The sequence below is a fragment of the Ixodes scapularis genome, unplaced genomic scaffold, assembly GCF_016920785.2.
Source record: "Ixodes scapularis isolate PalLabHiFi unplaced genomic scaffold, ASM1692078v2 PGA_scaffold3__209_contigs__length_174095766, whole genome shotgun sequence".
Taxonomy (NCBI): Eukaryota; Metazoa; Arthropoda; class Arachnida; order Ixodida; family Ixodidae; genus Ixodes; species Ixodes scapularis.
This window is the reverse complement of record NW_024609868.1, coordinates 49,107,121-49,125,469: the sequence shown is the minus strand read 5'-3', so window position 1 is coordinate 49,125,469 and position 18,349 is coordinate 49,107,121. Positions and strand designations below refer to the sequence as shown.

Genomic DNA, 18,349 nt, shown 5'->3' with positions numbered 1-18,349 from the left:
ATAAGAATACAAACTCACATAAAAACAAACAAAAGCAAAAGTAGATTCACAAACAAATACAAATAGTAATATTTGCCGAAAAATGGCTAGGGTTAAATCGCATCAGGATCAGACTTGTACCGTACGCATTACAAGTAATCAGATTACTTGTAATCAATTAATTTTTGGAGTAATTTTGTAATCAGTTGATTACTTTTATTAGGCAGTAATCACAGGAGTAATCTGATTACTTTTTGAAGTAATAAAATTACTTGTAACCGTTACAATTTGTCCACGGCCCCCCCCCCCCCCCCCCCCCCCCCCCGGGCACATGCCTTTTTTTATGAAATGACAAAAATAAAATTTGCTTTTTTTTTTTTTCTTCGAACGGAAAAAAGAAAGATTTTTGCGGAGCTGTAGGAAACGAGGTCAATCTCTTTTTATGTACAATTTCTGTAGAATGTCTGTTTTTTTTTTTTTTTTTGTCAAGCTGGGACTGGGAGTGGGAAGCCCCAGGGAAGCCACAGTACGTGACAAAGGCCCTTCAGGGCAAAGTTTGAGGAAGCAGAATGTAACTTTGTGAGTCCTTCGTTCAAACTAGCCCCCTCACGCACACACACACAAAAATAAAAAAAAATAAATATTCCTGCTGAGGGTACCTACTCGCAGCCCGTAGGAGAACCAGAACCGAAGAATGCCTAAAGCGGATGCAAAATATAAGAAAGGTAGTTTAAATATTTCCCCATTTCCCCTACGTGGTCTTTGTGACAAGCAATGTTTCGAGTTGAGAAGTAGTCGGGGCGATCTCTTCCGCTAATGGATACTACACATGATCCATTTAAAATACTGGAGCTACAGCTTTTTTGTATAACATGCGAGCTCATCCACATGTGAATAATGAAATGAGCGACGCAGACTTTGAGCGACAACCCTTGCTCAAGCTTAACAAGATCTAGAACCCCCTCCGCTTCCCCCCCCCCCCCCCCAGACACACACACACACACTGGCGAACGCCCAAATCATTAAACGTCTTCAAACGAATTCTATGCTTGTGTCCGCATTGTGAAGGTACAACGACCACGAAGAGGGAGCCAGTTTTTCTTCTTCAATACTTTTGCAAATGTGAAATATAGGTTGGAAGTAGTTCATTGTTATGAGCGCTGAAGATGTGTCTTCACACAATAAAGTAATCGGAAAAGTAACGATTACTTCTTTAAGTAATGTCCGATTACTTTTGCCGTCGAGTAATCAAGTAATCTAATCGAATACTTCTTAGCCAAGAGTAATAGTAATTGTGATCGATTACTTTTTTTTAGTAACATGTACAAGACTGATCAGGATGCATATCATGGTAAAAAAAAAAAAAACTAATGACTAGCTACCGACATAAACATTTAGACTAACGAAAAACACTTTTGAGGTGTGCCTTGCAAAGATCGCGGAATTTAGCTGAATTATTTTCGAGAGCAATAGCCTCAGGAAGAGAATTCCAGTTATTGATGGCTAGAGAGCTAATGACTGACAGATAGGGTTAATAAGAGGACTTAATTTCTCCAACAATGTTTCGAACGAGACTACGCTATTCAGTGCAATCTTCATTTGAGGTATTCCGACTTAAAACAAACGGAATAATTAAATCTCGAGACAAAACCAAAATATTGAACAAAGCAACACATTGTTTGAGATTTCCTCTCCTGTTACCAGCTATTGTATTTTTTCCCGTTTGTGTGTCTTATTACGATGTTTCTAAACCGGCTAGCTTGTATACTTTTTGTTCGTAACAATGAGTTGTGTCGTGCGAGCGTGTACAATGCCGCTCTACCGGTCTCCATGCGTTATTTAGTTCTTTAACGCACCTTTATATTAAACCCTCCCATCTCATGTAACGGCTCCGTTTCAGACCGTAAACATAACACGCCATTAGTCCGGATTTATGATTTTGGGATGCGCCATTTGTATACCAGCGGCAAAGTGCTCGCGCAGGTAAAGAACAGTAAAATATGGTAGGCTTAGGGCTTGTACACATACTTCTTACAACCGTGTGCCTCTCGGGATCTCTCATGTCAAGACATGAGAGATCCATCTATCGGGTGGCCTTGGAACACTTTCAAGTTCTATATATTTCCTATTCTTTTCGAGCATCATTCTTGCTTTCTCAACTTGAGAAACGCTTTCGGCAATGCTACACACGACCATTCCTAGTAGACGGTACTTAGATTTGATGTCACAAATACCGAAAAATCTTCGCAAATGATAGGATCTCGGTAGATCCTACGATCCCATGCTGAGGCTTGCGGGCACGTCGACCCATCGGGCGCGTTCGCGTGCTCGAAGTGACTGCCAAACAGATCCCTGGGTGCAGTGTGTAGCCCTCCCGAACATTTCGGTCACGAATCACGTTGGACTGATCGGTGATTTCATTTTGACTATGGAAACACGCTGCCAGTGGTCTTCACTGGAGCGTTCTGTTTGAAAGGCGCCTATCTGTGATTGACGAGCAATAAGCGCCTTCGGGTAAGCAATGAATTAGTATCATTCTGAAGAACATAGGAACCTTGGAAAATGTGCGTAAGTATACCGCGTTTAAAGTACACTTATCAGGCTCGTTGTAACCAACTGTACCTAAATCTACTATATTTATTTCTCATAAACATGCTACAGGTATTCAGTACAAGAGGTCTTTTGCGGCACGCGTGCATATTCTCGATTGCAGAACACAGATGTCGGAGATCTTCGGACACAGTCACTTCCACATATCACCTGTGCTATTTCAACGTAAACCGCAACGTTCCCGGAGCTTGGAACGAACACCACACACGTCGGTGAGCTATTAATGCGTTGCCGCCGAGCGTTGCGATTTATGTTAATCGATTTCACCTATTTCCCCGCCTTGTTGTGATCACATGACGAGGTGACTGTGGAAGTTGTGAAATCGAAACCGCTTTGACGAACGACACAAAATTTGAACCTTTTTGTTTTGTGATGTTTGTTATCTTCTTTCTTCGTATCTCATATTTTATCTTCACAAGTCTAGTTTGTTAAATTAGCTATTTATATATTAAAATGCATTTATTTAATGTAGTTTATAAGCTTGTTTTGTTTAAAAAGTTGCAACGCCAAATATAGTGATCTGGCTACTCTGGCAATGCTCCGAAACTATCCGAGCCTACCAAAAACACATCGAGTTTCGGCCATCGTTCCGAAACTTTCCGACACCATCGCTTTAGGTTCGAAACCTGTTTCGGAAAATGTTTCGCCCTATCAGTCGTGACAACTGTCGCTTCGCTGTCAGTAGAATATAGCAGTATGGTGCCTCGAACGGGTCTCCGACTGGTGTGTTAACCGCGTCCAAAAAAGTGGTCCCTTGATTTCCGCCTGATGACGTCAAACAAGTGTCATGCTATCACCGGTCGCGATCCTGGCGGTGTCCCAACAGCTGTGGTGTAGATGGCAGACGCTTGTTCTGTTGCAGGACGCCCTCCACTGTGACAGTCCACGGAAGCTAAAGCAGCAGGAAGTTGGGACGCCCGAGGCGCCGTGACGACAGCGACACTCGCTTTCGCTCGTGCTTTTCGCCAGCATTTCTACGGCAAACCGCCGGGATCGCGACAGGCAACAGCAGTACACTCCGGCTTCTGTGACGTCATTTGTTGCCACTTTGAGACCACTTTTGATGTGTGGGCAGGATAGAACGCTAAACACACCAGTCGGAGACGCGCTCCAGGCACCATAACATTCACAACTTTCAGCGATAGTGGTGCCGCGGTGTGAGAATCGCGTTACCTAGCTCCTGGATGATTGGTTTCATAATTAAAAGGCTCGCCTACGCATTCTGGACGTGAACAAATAACGTATGGCTCTGATACTGCTCGTATATAGCAAAACTAGAATTACTTACACGTCGCAGACCCAGCCTCGCACCGCTGTTCTACGACGATCATCCAGATGACAGCCATTTTGATAGGCACCAGTGCGCCCCCTATAGGTTGTGAAAGTTGCGAATAGCTGAAGATGTGATTTAGTAGATGTGTGGCTTCGTAAAAGCATTCAATAGGGCGGCGCGCTCCACGCGATCACGTGAATGTTTGCGTACAGACGCCACCAGATTTTGTCCGAGAGGGCCACTAACAGTCTGTAAAATATCATAAAAAACATATATCTTATTGCTATGCACTGGGATAACAATGGAAATTAGCCGTCACGTTGAAGCTGCTCCTCCACATACGGCACCACAAAAAGCCAAAAAGTGTTTGGGAAGGACCCTGAAACAAGTCCAGTAGATCCGATCATGGGTGAGTAACAGTATTAGCCAGACAGTTGTAACGCAGCGCTCCGGCATAATAGTTTCCTTCTAAGCAAGGACTACCTCATTTAGGAAAATATCCACTAATTTGCTTAAACTTGGTCTACAATGTAGCAAGTTCACAGTTGTTTAAATAATGTTCTCTTAGTCGCTACTGTGAGAACAATTAATTGCCTTCGAACGTTTCTCGGAAAACATCTAGTTTAAGTTACAGAATAGTGGCTAAAACGAGTTTATGCAGATGAGCCTGTGAATAACCTTTATTCGTAGAATGTCGTTACGTGGGCAAGCAACACAGAGGAAAACGTACACATGCAAGCACATAAGGCACCGTTAGTATACGTTTAATTTATTGTTTTGCGTATACAACCTAACATTCATAATTAGTATAATTGTAATTGTATTATTACTAATGTTCTCTTTATAAGTATTTCATGAAAAATTCTGCTTGCATTAAAATTTTTCACCAAACATTGCGTTGCTACACAAAAGAGTTTTATTTGTGTTTTAATTTTATTCGTATTGGGAAGAGATACTAGAAACATTCATTTCATACTTTTTATTGCACCTGTTTCTCAGTAGCCGTGTCCTCTTTTTTTAAATTTAATCTAGCAATATTCAGCATGCTTCGTGAGCATATGGCTGATATCACACTTGGGAAGGTGCAGCCACGGTTAGGGATTTGGTGTTCCAGCCGGTTATGTTTGCTGTGCACTCAATACCAGCCTTCTCGGCTTGGTTATTGTATGTTCTCGTCGACGATTCGTTCTGGAAAACAATTTGTTTTTTTGTAAGGTCACCGTAGCATTGTGACTCTAGGGGTAAGAATTAACAAAGATCATTGGAAACAATAAGCATATCTATTTGTTTTGCATTTTTTTATATAATTTGTTAATTAGGTTTTAGAACGCAGATGCTCGATTCGTCTCCCTTTCAATGTCACGTACTGTACGTGTTGTTGGGAAATATTACCCAGTCAATGCTAGTTGTTGTTTTGTATTTAACAGAGTAATGTAGTGGAAATCTTTCAAGCAATTCAGAAGTTTTTTTTTTTTTTGCTACTTATTTGGCACAGCTCGTTGCGATTGTCATATTGTATGCACGAGTACTGATCAAACCAACTGGTTAAGGTCATATATAATAAAACCTCAATCGAGGCAAATTATAAATTATCCGGGGGAACATCAGCGGCGTCTCTCATTTTTCTAATAATATTTCTTAATTGGATTGAAAAAATAAAATTAATAAGGTAATTTTATTTTACATTTATTTTATTGCTTCAGAACGAATATCACCGAAAGCGTAGCCTTATCAACCTACACCTTGAAAACGACAGCATCTGGACAGCCCCAAATTATCGCATTGTATCTTGGCAGCCAATAATACTCCAGAACCGCCAGTTGCAAATGATGCAGAATTATGCAATCGCAGTGTTCCTTTGTGGTGTACCGTTAGGGGACATATGGCAACTTGGTATCATTGGCTGCGCATTTCACCATTTTATATTATCACGACGAGTATTAATACACAAACACGCGTCATAAAAGTACATCTATAAACACACATGCTGCCAATTTGTGCTTATCAATTCTCAATGCTCCACAAATTGCAACGAAAACTTACCCCATACCAAACGAAGCTGCTAGGCATTATTGTTGTCTGTGAAGGAACAAATGAAACACTAATTATTAGGCAGTTACAAACTAACCACACACAAGAAACAGGGGCAAGTAATCCTGTTGGGATAAAACTTGAAGCTCTACTTCTAATAGAATAACGAGCACTGGATGAAGATGTTTACTCGGCCTGTCAATCAATTCAAAAGAGGTTCCAAGAAAAACCCCGACAAAGGCACTTCAGTCACTCTCCATTTAACCTGTATGCATGATGCTTGTTTCAATGAAAACATATATAATAGACCTGTCCGAACTTAAAACATTTCCGTTTTAAATTAGTTAGCCTGAAATATGTTGGTGTTCTGAAATTGAATGCTTAAAGGAACACGAACACCCCACATTTATTTAGGTGGCTTCATATTAGTTTTGGGTAGTGTCACGATACTTGTTTCACGATACTGTAACTCGTTACTTTTCGATACATTTTTTAAGTAACCATAACGATAACTTAACTACTTTTTTTTTAAGTAACTGAAAAGTGATAAAAATAGTTTCAACGAATAAATGAGCCGTATTTTGTGAACACTACAGCGGGTTCGACCATGTGTGGAGGTTGGGTCCCACATTAGACACGACAAAATATATAAAGCAAGCACTCAAAACATTTTTCGTCGGAGAAAAGTGCCGGAGCGAAGGGCAGACGTTTTTCTACTTTTGTTTTTTTCCTTTTTATCGCGGGGGAAAGCGCATTTTCGCATTTACTTTATTTCAACCTTTTCGTGGGTGGCTCCCTCTCGCCCCATCTTTACCCTTTCCGGCCTCATCGAACACCCCGGCCACTTCAGCCAATCCAAGCCACGCCAAGCCACGCCAAGCCAAGCGACAGAGCCACCTCGCTTACGCAGAAACAGGCGACGCGTAGACACCTAGCGGCGAACTGTTTAAACCGTTTAACGCCGAACGAGAGCCTCTGTCGTCGGTTCCGCACAGTTGCGGCGATAGCTTTCTTCGCGAAAGAGGGTCGCCGCCAGTAGACGCTGTCTGGACCAGGTCACAGGCGATGTTTCTACTGGTCGACTTTCTCTTTCCCATGCGGCCGTGAGCCCGCGATCCACAGTCGAGTCTTTTGTTCTGCGTTGCATAGAATAAATAAAAAAAGAAAAGCAGTACGCATACCGAGACGACTTTATGTTGGTTTTGTTCACTTCTTTCTTTAACTTGTTTGACACTACGATATTTTCCACTTTATAAAGTTCCAAATGCTTTAGTCTCCTGCTCCCCTCCCTATTATTGTAATGAACCCGTCGGTTCACCGGTATCTCCCTCTCCTATCAGCTGGGAAAGGGGAATATCAGAGCGTTGAAGAGAAAGAGAAAAAAGAGAGAACTTCGCAAGGAGTTAAATAGTTGGATGGTAATTAACCGTTATCACTCAAACAAGAGGCTGTCATGACTAATGAACAGCAGGTGTTATCGTGGCCCGGCTCTGAACTGCACTTTGATAATGTCAAATATAGTTGGCGATAACTTTACTACTCGGTGCAAACACTGGAAAAAATTTACGGGAGTACACTTAAAACTGCTTACGTGTAGGAACGCGAAAGCATTCCTACACGTAGCGCCCTCATACGAGCAGCGCGCAACGATGTGCGCGGCGCGCAGGCTAGCGGGCAGCGCGCCCGCTCTTCCTCGAGAGAGGACAGCGGGCAGCGCGGCCCGCTCCTCTGCGACATGGCTGAAAGCAGAGCGTAGAGCACGTGACGACCTGGAATTTCCCACTCCCCCTCCCGCCCCCCCCCCCCTCCCCCCTTCCCGGTTTCCGGCCAAGCCTGACACGTGACCCGCGAAGGTGGGAGAGAGGGGCGGCCGAGCGCGCGCGACCTCCTCCCTTTTACCGGCGGACGGCCGCAGCGCCATGGAGAGGGCTTCTCTCTGGGGTGGCGGTCCTTGGAACTATGATGCGTCGGCATCGGAACCAATGAGAATGTATTCCACAGTTCGCCGCTACAGATTACATGCTTCGCTCCATGCAACAGGGAAATTTAGGTGCACTTTTGCGCGGCTTCAAAAGCCGATAACCCCGGTTCGCTCCATGGGACAGTTAATGCTTTCGCATTAAAAGTATACGCACTTGGGAGGTCATCTTCTTCCAACCTTCGCAAGCACCTCGGGTTGAGTTTCGACTTGAATTTCTGGACATTACCGCTAGGCATGGGGACGTAACGATAGAAGGCTGAAACCTCGACAGCGCTCTCCAGCCTCAACGACTTTCTCACTATTAGGAAAGCCTTTTTACGCAGTGATAGAGCGCAGGAGAGCTGGTAATGAATCCACGTCTTGTAGACCTGAGATGGGGAACAATAAAAAAAACGGACGAGGACGAAAAATTCTGTTGCCTTCGTCCGTTTTTTTTTTTATTTTTTTATTTTTTTTTATTTTGGGTTTTACAAGATGTTTATTTTTACGCCCGAATACTGCTCTGCCGTCCGGGGCACCCGTTCAGCGCCTCTTTAGCAAGGAAAGGAATGTGCATCAAAAGGGGAAAGTCCAATGATTATAACTTTGAAAAGCGGTTACTGCAGCGTTACATGAACTAAACAATTTATTACTTTGCCCAACGTGTATTGAAGCAGAAAACATTTTGATCCAACAAAGTGGTGCGACGTTAATATTATATGCCTCAAAAAGTGAAATAAGGTTTTTTTTAAAGTTCCGAATAAATTTTTAAAGTTCCACCTTAAAGAAAAAACAAAAAAAAACATTAACGTTTTTTTTTACTTTTTGAGTTTCGCCCCGACCTCTTACAATTTCAAATTACTTTTCTTTTCTCCTTCAGGTTAAGTCTTGATCTATAAATTCTGCCAGAAAACCCCATAAATCATAGTCTGTGTGTTATCATCGATAAATGTAAAAAAAGGAAGAATCTTGAAAGTAACCAAGTTACTATGACGAAGTAACTGTACCTGGAACGTGTTACTTTTATTTTTAACTTACTTTAGCTGTAACTTATATACATTTTTTATAAACTATCTGTCACTAATTACCTCTTAAAAGTAACTTACCCAGGGCTGTATTAATATGGTGTTAGGAGACTACCCAATGAAATTTCTGCCGCAGAGTCATGTAAATGTTTAGTTTAAAATATATATATACACAAAATCATCTCTGTTACGTCACGGCGCGGTGGTGGCGCGTCGGGCGCACTTCCGGTCTGGGGCTGTGGGCAGAAGTCCCCATGTGAGACGTGCATTCCTGCGTTTATTTTTAAAGGAATCAGACAAAACCCTGCCTTCTCGTTAAAATGCCGCGATTGAGGCTGTACCAAAAGAGTCGAGAGAGGTTCTAAGGTCAGTTTTCATGCGCTCGGTTCGTCCGAGAACGTGGATATGTGCCGTGAAAAGGGAACCGGACGCCGTCGGACCATGATTGCTTGGGCGGGAAGCACTTTGGGTTGAATTCACAGATACTTGTGGCCATCAGATTTATTTGTTTTCTTACAACATGAACGCCGGAGAACCGTCAAGTAGTACGGACCACACGCGGACTACGTTCAGTGCGTCTTCAAGTTCAAACGGCCGTATGATCGTTCGAACTGTCGTCTGCTCTTTCAGACGGTTGTGCTTGTCGTCTGCTCTTTTGGACAATACCGGCCCGTAGATCAAACGTGGGTCCGGTACTTGCGATAAGGAGTAAGTGCGGGCCTCAAAAGTTTGCTAAGCAGGCTCGATGTAAACAGTAGATACAAGGAGATATTGATAACTGTTACCAGTGGCCATCACCGACTTGTTATGCCTGATTCACTTGGTCCGATTCAGCTTGAGATTTTCAGAATCGACGCTGACCATCTCGGTTCACATTTTTGCAGCCCGAGCGTCGTCGCGACTGAACATTGCGAGCGAAATCGCATCATGCGAATCAGGCTTTAGCGTACATACTGCGGCGTCTACGCGGAGCGAATCGCCACATGTCACATTATTCACGCGAAGTTTTGTGGTGTAACGAGCCTCGTTAATTTCGCTGATGCCTCTCAAGCGGTCAGACATTCCCCCCCCCCCAGGAAGACGTAGACCCAACAATTCGAACGCGCAAAAGGGCAGGAGGACTGACACCGACGCCGACAACATCGCATTTCAATGGTTTGTTTACGGGCGACGGCGAACTTCTTGCCCACACCCCCACCGCGCATGCGCGGCGCCGGTGGCGTCCACTAGGGGCGCTCCGGTTTGTTTGTAAAATTGAGTTGGTGTATATATAACTGCTCAAAACCAGGGTGTCGAACTGAACCGTTATTTCGGCTCAACCGCGACTGAAACGACCGAAATATTCCCTGCCGTCTTGAAACCGAATCGGAACTGAACCGGAAAAAATATAAAGGTAAGCGGTTGAGAACGGTTCACGGTAATCTTTTTTTTTTTTTTTCGGTATCATAAATTGATAATCTGAGAATAAAATTTGTCCGTTGTATTTGTAAGTATTGATCAAATTCTTATATACAAAATTACAAGGTATGAGAAAGTGTGGGTTTTCGTGGCGCTTTTGTATTGCCACTATATGATTAAAGGGATCGTTTCTGGCGTTTTTATCCTCGATACGCACGTGTATAAGTTATTTAGGAGAGGCTTAAACGAATTTATGGTTTTAAATTTGATTTAAATAACAATTAATGTGTTTCTGACACATAAATTCTCATACATATAGAAGTCGGTTGTTGCTTTTTTTATGTGATGAACTGAAATTTTATGTGTCTGTAGAATGGAGTACACAGGCGCGCGTGGCGGAACTCTGACAATTACGCACGAAAACAGTCAGAAAGCGACCAATTAAGAAGCTACCATGTCGAATATAGCGTGAAATATTTTTTTAAATCTATTTAGCACAAAAATAATAAATGACCAAGGGTGGTGCTTTTTTTGCGAATTGAATTGGCCGGAATCTTGTCAAGGACAAACCTCAACAGCCAGGCTATGCTTGTTTATCCTGAATAAGAAAATGTTCCCTTGAATACGCGCTATTTAGGCCGGATTCGATCTGAGTACCAAGGTGCGTGTAGACAAGAGAAAACAATTTCCATCACTCCTTTCTGTATGATTCTTCGCCTGCATCACAGCGGTGAGTGTAAACAATGTTGGTCAGGAAAACAAGCGTTGTGATTGCAGCTTAGAGTTTCTACAAAAAGGTAAACTGAAAGGGCTTGTCCTAAAACTTTCTCGACATTTTGATAATACTGATGCTTTCAGCTCAGTTGCCTCGTCATTATATATATTGTGAAACGTATTTCGTAAACTATATTTCACCATATATATAGTGACAAGTGCACATTCTATGATTTTATGCACTGTAATTAATATCTTACTTCAAGAGCACAACTACAATTCAACTTTGAATACTGCGACGCGAAGTTGAACCAAGCACGGGTATTTTAGGTGGCCTGCCACACTTTGTGACAACGTTCCGATTCTGGTAAAATACGTGACTGAGGTAAACAAATGGATGTTGAGTCGATTGAACACGACATTTTGTATGTTAATCTAGATTTTCTTTGACTGTTATGTCAACATTAAATAACGTTATTTATTTTTGGTACGTGAAAATAAAAGTGTATTATATGAACGATAAAAGAACTATAAAGTAACTCGTTTCACGGCAGAAATAGTACCTATTGCCAAAACAGCGTGGAAAATATATTCTCAATTTAACGGATCGAACCTGTTGAAACCGGTTCCAACCGGTTTGAACCATTATTTTTTCTCCCCCGAACTGAACCGGAACTGAACCAAAAGCCGTGAACCCGAACCCGAACAGAACCGATAAAAGTTTTGGTTCAACACTCTGCTCGAAACCGAAACCGAAACAAAAACATGAGCACGGAGACTCACGGCTGCGACATGTGGACAATGTGTACCGAAGAAGAAGGAGAAATGTAGAGGAGGAGAGTATTACCGGAAGTCACGTGGCTACACCCGACCGCGTTCTTTCTTTTTCGCTTTTCTGTCGTGCAAGGCAGACGACGACGTTGAGTGAACCATTTGTCGCGCGACTGTTTAGTAATTATATCCGATTGCTGCTCTGTGCTTAAAGATCGATTTGCTGTTACCGCGAACGACAGTTTCGAAGCAGCAGTCCCACGTCCGTCGCAACGTTCGTCCGTCGTGCGCTGCCATCATTTCGTTCAGCCCCCGGTATGTCGCCATATTGGGAATGATATACTACATGTACTTCTTGCGATCTGTTCAACATTTGTTTTCAATGAACGCATCTGCAGCTTCTTCGAAGTCACAAAAAATGAGTTTCATATTTTATATTCTTTATATTAAATGTGTGCCTTAGATCACCCACAACTTTGATTAAATTTGCTACGTGTGTCTGAACGGCACGAAACCATCGAGAAGAGGTGAGTACAACTCAAACCGGTCAGTTCTCGAGCTGCGGATTTCGGGGGCAAGAACGATTTTCGAGCCACAAATTGTGTTTTGGATGGGTACAAATAAAAACATCGGTGAGCACAAATACCCGTCAGTGTTTCCTCTACCCGCATATATAGTAAATATATTTTGTGTACCGTCAAGTGACATGAGCCATCGTTTATAATTGAGGGCGACATTGAAACATAAATATTTAGATATAGTTACAATATTCAGTTCATTAAAACGCAGCTATAGTTAAAACACAAGCCTTGTACAATTAAAAAAACCAAAAAAAAAAACCTGCATGTTTTTATTCCCCACCGCGGGTACGCGGATATTCTATCACTGCGATCTGATGGACTCTTTCCGCGATTGGCAGTGAGGAAAAATTTACTTCAAAACTCAATTTCCACATAGACAGTTGGAGCATATGAAACGTTCAGAATCATGAAAACACGAGGCCTGGGAACAAAAATGGGGAGAGCACACACAAACGTTTGTGTTGTCGCCCTTCTTATTTCTCGGTCAGTGTTTTCGAGACGTTGAAAGTTCACCAGCTCACCTGTATATTATCGTTTATTGAACGCGGTAGCAATTTAGTAATTTTTGCACTTTCTATAAATATCGCGTTAAATTGTGCCCTGACACTCCTAACCTAAAAAAGTGCGTTATATATATATATATACCGGGTGTTTCTGCGAAGACTTTCAAAAATCCTAAAAATTAAAGCGTCAAAAAAAGAAAAAATCTTTCTTCGGGAACAAACTACCAGCCACCGCGGACGTCAGGAATTGCCAAAAACATACTAATTAGCCAACTATTTAATTAAAATTTGTTAATTAACTTTTTAATTAGTGGAAATAGACATATGGTTCTAATTAGAAAGTTTCTGAGCGTTATCGAAAACCACTAAATCAGTCATTTTCAAAAAGACTTTCGGCGTGTGAGAAGCTCAGTAGTGCACTAAAGTTACGACTCGTGGAGCAGGTACAAGGCTGGGGCGAGATAAGAGACGGAAAAATCGCGCGGGCGCCTTATCGCAACCGCTAGCTTTGTACCTGCTCAAAGAGCGGTAACTTTAGTGCACTACTACGCTTCTCACGCGCTCAAAGTCTTTCTGAAAACGGCTGATTTAGTGGTTTTCAATAACGCTCAGCAACTTTCTAATTGGAACCATATGTCTATTTCGCCTAATTAAAAAGTTAATTAACAAATTTTAATTAATTATCTGGCTAATTTGTATGTTTTTCGCAATCCCTGACGTCCGCCGTGGTTGGTAGTTTGTTCCCGAAGACAGTTTCTTCTTTTTTCAAACGCCCTAATTTTTAGGATTTCTGAAAGTCTTCGCAAAAACACCCGGTATATATATATATATATATATATATATATATATATATATATATATATATATATATATATATATATATATATATATATATATATATATATATATATATATATATATATATATATATATATAATTTTTTTTTTAGTGATAGCATTTGCAAGGCAAATTTCGAGAACGAACGAACAGGGTTCATCCCTTAGCCAGAACAAGTGGCCACGCGATCTGGGGTTTATCCAGATCGCGTGGCCACTTGCGTTGGGGACGCTTCGGTGACCCCAACGCACCAAGCTGCTTGGAGCGACGCCCTGCTCATGCACAAAAAGCCTGGCCTTGCGCAGTGCGACGCACCAAGCTGCTAACTTTTTAATTATTGTCACCAGCCCAAATCGAATGCTCACGCAGTTCTGGTGTCACTGTAAATCTCGCTACCACGGAGATCGCAAGGCTTGATGACAAAATCCTGGGGATCGCATTGTTGACAACTCCAACATTGTGATCCAACGTCGTTATCAAGTTTTGCAAAGAATTAATTCGTGAAAATACGTGGCGCCAAAAAAGTTTCCAGGTCAGTGGCGTTGCGTGCGAGAATACTTGGATACGACTATAGTGGCCGTAAACCTGCGTAAAGTGGGAAGCATTCCTAACGAATATTGTTGCAGTACCCCTTCATGTCACCCCCCTGTCCCCACCTTACGGTCGTCACGTAGAAACGATATGCGCGGTAAAGTGAATTATACGTGCCGTCCTCCTCTTCCAATCGCGCGTATATGCCAGTCATGGAAAGAACACGAAGTCACTCTCTGTGGACACAACCTAGCTAATTCCTAGAGCTTTACAATTGTTAATGAGAAAAGAAATATCAAGCTTTATCTTTTTTACGCTAATTATGCTGCTGTGGGAAAGAGGCTTCGACACCCACCACACTGAGACATCACCAGATGGTACTTCACTTGTCATAAAGTCTTAATCTTTTACTTGAACATATCATGCAGTTGAAGTACACTTACGAGGTTGCACATTTCGCTAACAAGTTCGGTTTCGGTTAGACAATTATTGTCCATATAATCTTCCCATTTCGTTTTTACCTGTATAAGGAAGATATAAATATCCCATAAAATGACCGAAATGCAATATATTAATGATCGGAAAATGTTCGTAATTTGCGCTGCTGCACTTTCTGTGTCACTCGAGTTGTTTTTAGAACAAAGCTGCGGTTCAACAAAAGATTACTTGAAGATATGTTTAAAATCAAAACGCATATAGCAATTATGTCACTTCGGTATTTATATTGTTGAGTATGCGATGAAATGCTATATGCCAACCATATATAACCAAGGTGGCCAAGCTGCGGCTTGCGAGCCGCATGCGGCTCTTCGAGTGTTAAAGTGCGGCTCGCGTCTCTCTCCCCTACACCTCCCCCCCCCCCCCCCCCCACACACACACATACGCACACTTCCCCGAAAAGAGAAATAGAAAGCGTTTTAAATCGAAAGATGGATTGCGGTTTGGTAGTTTTATGCTACTGCTACCTTACGTACATTTGGACAGCTTTTGACACGAATAGATTGAAAGTAGTTCGAGTTTCCTTTATTGCTCTCAACAAAAGTGTGCCCCCCCCCCCCCCCCCCCCCCCGGCTCTTGGAAGTTTCGTGGTTTTGTTTGCACCTCTTAGGCCGGGTCAGCCTGGCAACCCCTGATATATAACAATGTTACTAAAGCCAACTGAAGTAATTTCGAAAAATAGACTCGTTTATTTTCTACGGATATTTCAGACGTTTTTCTTCCACATAAATGCAAATTGTGTGTAACATCTCCTACAGTACAGTATTAGCTTACAGAGGAGCACAAAAATGTACTTACGACCTCTGGCACCTTTCCTAAAACGCATTTTATAACTTCTTCCGTTTTGCTACGGTTTCTGTACCAAGCACCTATTCGGGGAGGCAATACGACGGCCAGCTTAAGTTATAATTCATAATAACGGAGCAGCTCTATTACATGACTGAGCCATTCAGAATCATCATGTCGCAAGCAGCGCCATTACGCCGCTGACTAATCTCCCAAGTAACGCGTCATTACCAACATTACCTGCAAACTATAAAAGAAATATTCAACGCCCACGAGATAACATCATTAACTTTAAAATAAATCACTAGATAGCGCAAGATGAAGCGTCTTATAGCGCCCTGAAGACTAATATAATTGCGTCAAATTGTTTAAGTTATTTTAACCGCTTTGCGAGTACATGACGATCTTCGAATATTTAAATCCAACTAACTTATACTTTTTGAATGAGATCTAAACAACATGTAGTTTGATCATAAATCCGAGCCTCTGGATATTCGTGTTCAAGCTTTACTTGTAGCTATACTGGTAGAAACTAAGGGAGAGGTGGCAGACGATAGCACGCGGGGGACATCAGAACGTACTAAGCTCTACTTGAAATGATGAGTGGGCAGACTCAAGGCTGCCATTCTCGTCACTCTTGGGACGCGTTCAAACACTGAGTAGAGACAAGGGCAGTTTGCGTCTACGCGCACTAATCATTCCAACCAGAGCTCGTCGATCTGACGTCCCTTTTCGTCTCCTCCTCTCCCTCATTTTCTGGCCGCATAGTACACTGACAGCCCAAGAAATGTTCGTCTGCATTTCTTATGGACTATTAATGCTGCAATCTCATTGGTCGCTAAGCAATAACGGGCTTGAAACAAGTTACGGCCTGTTTTCTTTCTAAATTGCGGGTGACTTAAGTTGCCCGATATTTATTTTTCATTTAAAGAGGACATTTCAACCTGAGTTGATCAGATTGCCGAGTAGTCCACGCTTAGACATGGGAACCGTACGTCAGTAAGAAACTTTTCAGAAGCAAAATACGTGTATTGGGGGGGGGGGGGGGGGGGCACTTTTGTTGTGCGTAGGTTTTTTTTTGCGTTTTTTTGGCATTCGTTCTTCTTTTTTAGTAAGAAAAGGCGCTGTATGTACCAAACAAAAATAATAGCGGAACATGTTTTAAAAAATAAAATTATCGTGCCTGACCACACAAGTCTGATGAAGATTGCATTTTGCGTTCGAGTAATACCAATGCCGATTCCAAATGTTTAAGGGGGATCTGCCTGAGATTTATTTGTAGTCTTTTTCTCATAGTAGGCGCAGAATTTTCCCAGAACAAACGAATTGCACGCTCGCAGCTGCGCATGCAGGTCCGGCGCTCCGGGTCAGCTGGGCCTACCGGCTGTTCGCCGCTGATCTAGGCGAGCTAGATTTTGTTCGCCCGGCGTCCGCCGCAACCTTTAGGGGCTGAACGGCCGGCGCGTTGCGCGATCAATATAGTAAAATAAATGACTTCGACTTCCCACTGGCTCCGACGCTGATCTCTATTATAGTATATATGCTGGATCGCGGATGGGGGCTTGTCTTGCTAGGGTCGAGCGGCACCACCGGAAGCCATCCCTTGACACCATGCACCTAATCCATAGCACTCTATAGGGAAAACGAGAAAAAGTGTCGTTTCCCCCGCTTCTAAGCTGTTGTCACTGAAACGCAGCTGTTCAGGAAGCCGGCCAAATAGCTTGCGCACAAACATTAAAGCTGAAAGTTCTCACAGTTCTTATAAATTAATGTTTTGCGGTCGAGAGTGACTCCGCTGGGCGAAAAATGTAGTGCAGCTGAATGAGACAAGAGTCACCTGGAGTTACAGCAGAGTCTGTGGCGGTTTCGATGAGTTGGGTCTAGCAGGCGACAAGCTTGAATGCTTTGCTGCGCGGAATTCGCTCACTCCCAGAAAGCCGCTGTCAACATTGAACTTTTTTGACATTCATCATTTTCTGTGCTTCCCCCCCGAGGGCGGTCTAACAACCAAACACAACGTCCGGGCGGCGGAGACGTGCGTGCTGCACGGTCCCTGCCAATGTTTGGTCCCAGGTCTAGTTCAGTTCACACGTCATTACATAGATGGCGCGATAGTGGACGCGGTCCTGTGTATGATTTCCATCCTCCATGGCTAACTGCACTCGCGCCGTCCGCAAACGAACCGTGACGTATTTTGGCTGCACTGCCATGGAGAAACCTGTTTCGGTGGCAGTGGCGCTCCTTGCTCTGTCTGTAAGTTAAGGAAAAAAAACGCTGCTATTTTTTTTTTTTTTTCGGCGAATACTATTGCATAGAGAGGAAACCTAACGCGTGTTTGATAGGTTATAGTTAGGGTTCGGAGTTTTCGGTTTAAACCGATAAAAACCGATAAAAGTACGCCGAATTCAATTTCGGAAATTCGGTTTTAACCGAAAAAGGTCAGTTTTTAGGTTCGGCATTTTCGATTTAAATCGATAAAAACCGATAAAAGTACGTCGAATCCATTTTCTGAAAATCAGTTTTAACCGGAGACTGTCACTTTGACCTTCCAGTCGTACCGCAGAGCCGTGGCGAAAAAGTGGAACGACAGTGTCTATCGAAACGTGTCCGAATGTATGGGATACACGGATGCCATCACGGCGTTTTGGTTTATTGTGCGCATCATCGATCGGAACGTAAAGTCCGAAATGCCCCATGACTTCGCCATGTACGGGCGTGTTTTCAAACTCGTTGTAAGGAAGACTGACTTGATGCAAGCTCTGCATGTTGTGTTGTGCTTCAAAACGCCGCACCGTGTCTCTTTTGGTGCTCACAATTGGTTGATTGGCCGATTTTGACTCAGGCAGCGCTTC

At 42.8% G+C, this 18,349-nt stretch overlaps 1 protein-coding gene across 1 annotated transcript in view; it reads right to left on the bottom strand.

Annotated features, from left to right (window-relative positions):
* Positions 1-4,930: 4,930 nt before the first annotated feature.
* LOC120841972 overlaps positions 4,931-18,349 on the bottom strand; it is a 94,960-nt gene continuing 81,541 nt past the window's right edge. The window contains exons 2-5 of the mRNA XM_042292724.1: positions 15,510-15,580; positions 14,657-14,734; positions 5,906-5,941; positions 4,931-5,050 (exon numbers count right to left, since the gene is read on the bottom strand). Of these exons, the coding sequence (XP_042148658.1) occupies positions 4,931-5,050; positions 5,906-5,941; positions 14,657-14,734; positions 15,510-15,580 (305 nt within the window). The remainder of the gene's footprint in view (positions 5,051-5,905; positions 5,942-14,656; positions 14,735-15,509; positions 15,581-18,349) is intronic.